Source organism: Medicago sativa, chromosome 1 (genome assembly GCF_051527215.1).
Source record: "Medicago sativa cultivar Bolivia chromosome 1, Bolivia_mono, whole genome shotgun sequence".
NCBI lineage: Eukaryota > Viridiplantae > Streptophyta > Magnoliopsida > Fabales > Fabaceae > Medicago > Medicago sativa.
The window spans coordinates 3,818,808-3,827,655 of NC_140749.1; the positions used below are offsets into that span (position 1 = coordinate 3,818,808).

An 8,848-nucleotide genomic window follows, 5' to 3' on the forward strand; every position below is an offset into this window, starting at 1 on the left:
TGGTCAGAAATTTTGAACTTGGATTGTGAAAGATAACCAACTTTTTCTCTGCTTCTTGCAGATCACACCAGGGCAGCATAGAGACTGCAACCAAATGAGCAAAATCTGTGTATTCTTTTGAGATACTTTTCAGTCTCCAAAAGGAATTATTATTGCTTAGGAAAATTGATGCTTTTGCTAGTTGGATTATTATGGTATGAAAAGTTGGGACCATTTTGGTTTAAAGTCATTTTCTATGTAGCCAATTTACTTGGCTTTGAAGAAAGTGCATAACTTCTCTCATAGGTCTGTCTGATATGTAGCTGAGAAAGAGAAGGATTCTGCCATATACAGCAGCAGCGCCAAAGAAGGATATGGGATACATTACACAGGCATGCCTTCATGCCAACTTGCAACTTGATTTCTGTGTCCTCTCTTTGTGTGGAGTATTTGGTTTTAAGGTAGATAGAGCTAAAAGTGATTCCATAAACAAAATTTTGACTTATTTGGTGATTTCAATAAGAATTGATTTTGATTTTAAAAATTGATTCTAACTTTTCAAGTTAAAATTTGTAATTTTTGACTTCACATGTGATTTACTATCGAAATTATTGCTTAATCAGTTTTTATGTTTGAAATCAATTTTTGTCGTAACAAAGCCAAACAAACTTTGTATGAGTCCATCTATCATGGTCCACGTTTTTTACTATGATGATGAAATAAGTTGAAATTGGTAACATCTTTGTTCAACGTTTATTATTATTCGAAAGAAAAAAGGTACTATATCTGATTTCATGTATAAACAAAAAAAAAATCATATTTATTAATGTGTAACTAATGTATATGATCTATATTATAAAATATGTATATATTAATTATTCAACAAATCTGAAAAATAATTATTTTTTATATATATGAGATTAGAGTGAGTAAATAATACTCATGGAGGATCAGCCTCTCATATATCTATGTATTTACCATTTTCAGAACCTTTAGACATTGGAAAGTGACAACTCATGCATAAACTACTCCAACTCTAGAGAACATGATATAGCTTAAAGATTTTTTTTTTTTTTAATAAGTGTATATGTGAGAGTTTTTATTTGTTAATTAAACTGATATTATTTTTATTTGTTATTAGTGTTGTATAAAAACTTTTAAGCCATCAAAATGAAATATATTAAACTGGCAAAGTGTCAAAACCTGCATAAGACGTGTTTGAAAACAACACTAAAATATCAAAGTATAATAATCTAAACGACAAAACAAAACATAACAAAAAAATACATACATTTTTTTTTGAAAAAAAAAAATACATACATGACTATGTAACAAAACTCATACAAATAATTGGGTTATGCCACAGAAGTTCACATTCAAAAAACAAAACCGTGTTATTCGCTTTCATCCATTAAAAGGTTAATAGTTTTACTTTGTCAAAAAGTTGCATGATGAGAGTATGTTTCCTTTGAAAAATTCGAGTGTTTCTCTCTCGTATAAAAACCTTAGTACTGTGAATGATTGATAAAACATGAGATCTCGAGAGAAACAGAGGTTCCAAGCCAACATCACAAGACCAAACCAAGTGAAATTACTAAAACTATAACAAGACAATACCCTTTATGCCTAAAAAAAAAGACAATACCCTTTATATAAGTTTTTATATTTACATATTAATCTTTCTTTATTAAAATGAATAATTACATTTTTTAAATATATATACTTTCTTATAATAAGATATTAATTTGTTACGTAACATTTTTTCTTCTAATTTTACCTTTTGTTTATTTTTTTCTTATGTGTCATTTCTTACCAATCAAATAACTTACCATTTCACCACCAAAAAAAAATCTTGCACCACCAAAAAAAATAACTTACTATTTTTTTCTTCCAAATTGCCCTTTGCTTATTTGGACACTATTATACATTCTTAATTTTTAACTTTTTTATATTTTTTCTTGAAAAAAGTTATTTTATGCCCTTGTCGAAAAATAAAGTATTTAATAATTATGTTTTAAAGACAGTTAGAAAGTAAATTTAAATGACAAAATGATGAGTTTCTATTGAAATGTTTGGTGAATCCTCTATCTATCAGACTCAAACACTACTTGCATGTGCATGCATGTTCCAAATTAGGTATCTCGTCTTCTTGTAAAGAACAAAACTTGGAACATCTTTGCAGGGTGGTGAGTCAGAGGGAGGATATCAAATTTGATGATTCTTTGAGATTCAAGCTAAAGGAGATAAAGAAGATGGACTGCTTTTTTAATGAATTTAAAATCCGGGTTGATTCTTAAACTAGTTTATGATCACACTGACCCCGGTATAAATCTGGAAAAATCACACATTTACATGATCAGAAACTACTAGCACAAAAAGACAACAGAGGTTTACAGGAATCAAGTTTCCCCAAAAGGTCTGGATTGCAGACAAAATAGAACAAGCATGATCAAATTTTTAAATGTCCGAATCTGTTCCATGTTGATAAACAAGTGCAGTGTTAGAATTTACCAAAAGAGAAGTAAGTGACAGTTAGACAACTAGAGGAAAATAAGTTTCATTTAGGCACAAAGGAAGATTTGCAAGAGGTATTAACCGGGAATCAATTCCTACTATCAGTATCTATCACCCCACCTGCATAATTATGGAGATAGCCATATATTATGATCACATTGTCGTCAACTTCAAATTAAGCTACACTTTCTTAACCACCAATAAACTTCAAACAAACAAACAAACAAACAAACTTCAAATTCAAACAAACTCAAACAAACAAACACAATAAACTTCAAATCATAACACACATACAAAGAAACCACACAAAACAACAACAATAGAGAGAAGGCAATTCGAAAGAGTTGTGTGTTTCCAATATAACGCGAAATGAAAAGAATTTGACAGACACTACAAAAATTAACTCCTTGATTGAAGCTAGAAAGGGAATCACTCTAGAGCATAACGGGGAACTTTGTGATAAAATTGCCAAAACGAGAGTGACTTCTTTTGTTGCATGTATCTTTGACTTTATCATAGAGAATTGTGTAATTTGAGCTGCCAATTTTCCGAGAGTAGCAAAGTTCATTGCTTTTATATCTGTAATCTTGCTGTGTTGCCCCCACTCCACTAACAACCAAATTCTTTTTAACAACCATTGTACCCTGGCCGTCCTGCACATTTTTTAGAAAGCTATTTGAAATTCCGGAAACCTTGCTCTTAGACTTATTCTCATCAAATCCTAATGTAAAATTTGAAACAGCTAAATAAGTGTCATTATCCTCCTTTAGTTCATCTGTGTCCAAGTAAAGGGAAAATTTTCTGTATGTGTCATCGACCAAATCTAGATAGGAGGATGGAAGTTTAGCCCGAACACTGTCGTTGAAAGATATAATTTGATTCACAATTTGTTTGCCCCCGTTCTTCCCGATTACCATTGAATTGTTGTAATTAAAATCTTGAACAAAACTAGTTGTGATATTACCAAAGGAGGATCTAACCCATCCAGTGGACAAAATGGACTTCTTTGCACTAGTCAAGAACGTTCCGTTTAAACCATTAAAGTCAGATACTAGAGATTCAACCAAAGGTTTGTCAACATGATTCACGAGCTCTCCTTCTGTTCTACTGCTCTTTGCATCCAACCAAAGATGTAAATTTGCATCAATATACCAAACATTCAATGCATTTGTCACACTAAACCCAAACAAATGTTTCTTTCCATCCAATATTGTCCCCAAAAAAGGTGTAATTTCAATATCATAAGACGGAAGATCAAATGAGCCGATCGCAGTAATCGGTCTCCACAAGAGAGGATTAACCCCTCCGGTGAAAATCACAGTAAAAGGCCAAACTGAACCAACAACCTTGTCATCCAGAGTAACTACAACCTCTCTAAAAGGTCCATTTCCAGGGGTATTATCAGTAATATTATTTGCAACAAGATATTCATTGGGAGGATTACTATACCAAGACTCATCATTCTCATGAAATGAAACATACACCTCTAACACAGCCCTATAAGCATTTTGTGGAATCACAAATTCCTTCACACCCACATCAGTTGAATTTTGAATTTCAAACCACAACACATCATTTTTTGGGAGATTCCTTGAAATGGGCAAGATCAAATCTGCATGAAAACCAGTCCTAAATGCTAAAGAATCAAACTTTTCTGTCTTATGAGTCTTAACATTCAAAGGGTAACCGTAAAAGTGAATAGTGATATCAACATGATAAACACCAGTATAAGTTTTATCAACAATGTTCCTTAAAAGAACAGCTAAGGTTTGATTTTGTTGATGATTCAACAACAAAGATTTATACCTTGTGATGTCTTTTTCAACACTCCAAACAATCCCATTTGCTATTGGTTCTGCAGTACAGCTTCTGAGTAACTCAACACCATCAAGCCAAACACCAAAAATTCGATCATATTGTCTTCCCTTACATGTTGCTTTCCATTCAAGAACAATTTTGGAGAATTTTAATGATGAGCAATGAGAGGGAGGGGTGTAGTTAGCAAGAACCGGGGGATTTCCATATGTGTAACCAAAATCATGATGAAGAATGTGGTATGAACATGGTTTTGATGCTTTTGGGAGTTTAATGGGTTTTGTTACCTCAAAGTATTTGATAGGTGAAGATGATGTGGGTTGAGATTGAGAAAGATGATTTGATTTTAGTTGCTTGATTTTGTGTAGATTTGATGCAGAAATGGGGTGGTGCAGAAAGCAGAGGAAGAATAAGAAGAAGAACAACATGGTTAAGAAAGTGTTGTCCATGTATAAGATTTGAGAAGAAAACTATGTAATCTAAACAAGTGAAAACGTAGTACAAGTGAAGACAAACACTGTCACCTCAATTGTACTTGTTGTTTCCAATATTTTCCAATATAGTAAACTTTTATAGTTTTGACTTACTAGTATTATTAGGGAATTTGTTAGCGTCACAGTTTAAATCTACCGTAAAAAATTGCATCATTTTAGTCTTGTAGATATTCATTCACCCTTATAGGTATATTTTGTTACAGCTGTTTTTTTCCCTAAAGGAATGTTACAACTGTGTTTGTTTGTTTTCCTATAGGGAAATGTTAGTAGCATATCTAGAGGGAAGAGAGAAATGTTGGTAGTCACCCCTTTTGAAAAATATTATGGTATTAAATGGAGAAGATCACAACCCGACCAAAACTAGTAGTCTTTAACTGCAAATCTACATCCTCTTACTCTTTCGAGATATCCAAATCATGAAGAATGGAGATTATTATTGCAGCCAATTTTCAATAGTTCACTATTTTCCCAAAGGAAAGTACTTCAAACAAAGTTTCATGTAGGCACAAAGGAAGATTTGCAAAAGGTATTAACAAGGCATCAATTCCTACTATCAGTATCCACCACCCCACCTGCATAATTATGCAGATAGCCATATTTTATGACCACATTGTCCTTGATTGAGCCAACTTCAAATTATACTACACTTTCTTAACCACCAAAACACTCCCCAACTACTCCAAATTACTCTATATATATATACACAAGTCTATTGTTACCACAACTGAGACCAAATTTTTTCTATTGTACTGCTGCTGCCACCCAAATGCAAGAGCCATATTCATTTGATATTAACCAGAATTCGACGAGAGATGATCTTTCACCAGCATTTCAAAATTATAGTGCAAAACAAAATGAGTTGGATAGGAACTCACAAGCTCTAATTTGACAACATCAGGGTAAACATCTAGGTAGATACCAAGTGAAAACGAAATTGAAGAGGAATTAATTTTGAAAGAAACTAATTAAAACCATAATAACAATTAGAAAATAATGATAATAAAAATAAAGACTCTTTGTTTTTCATTAACAGCACACATGATTTTTAAGTGAGACATCTCGACGATGTATTCAGTGCTAACTTCCCAACTTTGCGGAATTAAAATACTGAGATATGAAATCAAGCATAATGTATAGCAGCTTTCAATAATACTAAGTACTTCGAATTAAACCCGACTTTCACTAGAACGGCACATTACTTTCTATCACTCGTATCAAACATTACATGAAAGGCATAATTCGCAGACTGCATAAAGTGGTATATCAGTCCTGTCAAAATCTACATGTAAGTCATCTTATAACTATTGAAACCAGATTTGGTAAAGAAAATAAATACAATTCTATATAGGTGCTGACGTGCTGTGCTATTCTGAACCATTGGCAAATCAAATTTTTTTAACAAGTGAACTAACTTATCAACCGAGCTTATTGCAGCTGTTTATGAAAACCGGCTAGAAGCTTATACAAGTAGAATTTCACATACAGAGCACAACACCAACAGGATGCATCAGATTCATGGCATGTAAGTTTACTAATCATCATGTTGATGCTAATAGTTGGCAATGCAAAAGCAATTGAATTAGGTTTCTACATGAACAAGCTGGTCAAGATTAAGTGTTGTCAATTCCATACATTCTCGCAATTAACATAAATTCATATTCCAGAAAACAGAAATCTCATCATTCGATTAATTCTAAAAACAGATATTCATTCCACAATGTTCATTAAGTTCAAACTCAAACAAATGAACACAATAAACTTTAAATCATAATAGACATACAAAGAAACCAGACAGCACAACAATAGAGAGAAGGCAATTCAAAAGAGTTGTGTGTTTCCATATGTAACGTGAAATGAAAAGAACTTGACACAGCCACTGCAGAAATAATCTCCATGATTGAAGCTAGAAAGGGACTCACACTAGAGCATAATGGGAAACTTTCTGATAAAATTGCCAAAACGAGAGTGACTTCTTTTGTTGCATGTATCTTTGACTTTATCATAGAGAATTGTGTAATTTGAGCTGCCAATTCTCCTAGAGTAGCAAAGTTCATTGCTTGTATATTTGTAATCTTGTTGTGTTGCCCCCACTCCACTTACAACCAAATTCTTTTTAACAACCATTGTACCCTGGCCGTCCTGCACATTTTTTAGAAAGCTATTTGAAATTCCGGAATCCTCGCTCTTAGACTTATTCTCACCGAATCCTAATGTAAAATTTGAAACAGCTAAATAAGTGTCATTATCTTGCTCTAGTTCATCTGAGTCCAAGTAAAGGGAAAAAATTCTGTGTGTGTCGTCGACCAAGTCTGGATAGGACGATGGAAATTTAGCCCGAACAGTGTTGTTGAAAGATATGACTTGATTCACAGTTTGTTTGCCCCCGTTCTTCCCAATTACCATTGAACTGTTGTAATCAAAATCTTGAACAAAACTGGTTGTGATATTACCAAAGGAGGAGCTAACCCATCCAGTAGCCAAAATGGACTTCTTTGCACTAGTCAAGAACGTTCCGTTTAAACCAGTAAAGTCAGATACTAGAGATTCAATCAAAGGTTTGTCAACGTGATTCACGAGCTTTCCTTCTGTTCTACTGCTCTTTCCGTCTAACCAAAGATGTAAATTTGCATCTATATACCAAACATTCAATGCATTTGTCACACTAAACCCAAACAAATGTTTCTTTCCATCCAATATTGTCCCCAAAAAAGGTGTTATTTCAATATCATAAGATGGGAGATCAAAGGAGCCGATCCCAGTAATCGGTCTCCACAAGAGAGGATTAACCCCTCCAGTATAAATAACAGTAAAAGGCCAAACCGAACCAACAACTTTCTCATCAAGGGTAACTACAACCTCTCTAAAGGGTCCATTTCCAGGGGTATTATCAGTAATATTATTTGCAACAAGATATTCATTTGGAGGATTAGTATACCAAAACTCATCATTCTCATGAAATGAAACATAGACTTCTAAAACAGCTCTATAAGCATTTTGAGGAACCACAAATTCCTTCAAACCCACATCAGTTGAATTTTGAATTTCAAACCAGAACCCATCGTTGAATGGAAGATTCCTTGAAATGGGCAAGATCAAATCTGCATGAGATTTAAAATCACTCCTAAATGCTAAAGAATCAAACTTTTTTGTCTTATGAGTGTTCTGTCTAAAAGGGTAACCATAAAAGTCTTTTTGTTTTTTTGAAGAAGCTAAACTAGCCCACTTGTGACCGTAAAAGTGAATAGCAATATCAACATGATAAACACCAGTATATGTTTTATCGACAATATTTCTCAACAAAACAGCTAAAGTTTGATTTTTTTGAGGATTCAACAACAAGGATCTATACCTTGTGATGTCTTTTTCAACACTCCAAACAATCCCATTTTGTCTTGGTTCTGCAGTACAGCTTCTGAGTAACTCAACACCATCAAGCCAAACACCAAAAATTCGATCAAATTGTCTTCCTTCACATGTTGCTTTCCATTCAAGAACAATTTTGGAGAATTTTGAATATAAGCAATGTGAAGGTGGGGTGTAATTAGCAAGTACTGGGGGGTTTCCATATGTATAACCAAAATCATGATGAAGAATGTGGTATGAACAAAGTTTTGATAATTCTGGCAGTTCAATTGGTTTTGTTACCTCAAAGTATTTGGTTGGTGATGATAGTGATGATGTGGGTTGAGAAAGATGATTTGCTTTTAGTTGTTTGAGTTTGTGTAGATTTGATGCAGAAATGGGGTGGTGCCGAAGGCAAAGGAAGAACAAGAACAACAACATGGTTAAGAAAGTGTTGTCCATGTTGTTTAAGATTTGAGAAGAAAGCTATGCAATCTTAACAAAGTGAAAGAAAACTTGGTACAAGTGAAGACAAACACTGTTACCTCAATTGTACTTGTTTTTTCCGATATAGTAAAACTCTATATTTTTGAGTTATTAGTGTTTTAGATATTTAATCACCCATTGGTAAATTTTAAAAATGCATTGTTTTAGATATTCATTCACCCTTAGAGGTAAATTTTGTTACAACTGTGTTATTTTTA

The 8,848-nt window shown here is 33.2% G+C and overlaps 1 protein-coding gene and 1 pseudogene across 2 annotated transcripts; both read right to left on the reverse strand.

The window, feature by feature from the left end:
- Positions 1 to 2,570: 2,570 nt before the first annotated feature.
- LOC146951825 (peptide-N4-(N-acetyl-beta-glucosaminyl)asparagine amidase A-like) lies at positions 2,571 to 6,330 on the reverse strand. Its single transcript, XM_085755192.1, has one exon. It carries the CDS (start codon positions 4,755 to 4,757, stop codon positions 2,928 to 2,930), a length of 1,830 nt encoding a protein of 609 aa, XP_085611318.1. The 5' UTR covers positions 4,758 to 6,330; the 3' UTR covers positions 2,571 to 2,927.
- Positions 6,331 to 6,460: 130 nt separating this feature from the next.
- LOC146951826 (peptide-N4-(N-acetyl-beta-glucosaminyl)asparagine amidase A pseudogene) lies at positions 6,461 to 8,726 on the reverse strand (annotated as a pseudogene). Its single transcript, XR_015032373.1, has one exon. The product of XR_015032373.1 is annotated as a peptide-N4-(N-acetyl-beta-glucosaminyl)asparagine amidase A pseudogene (transcript).
- Between the last annotated feature and the right edge of the window lie 122 nt (positions 8,727 to 8,848).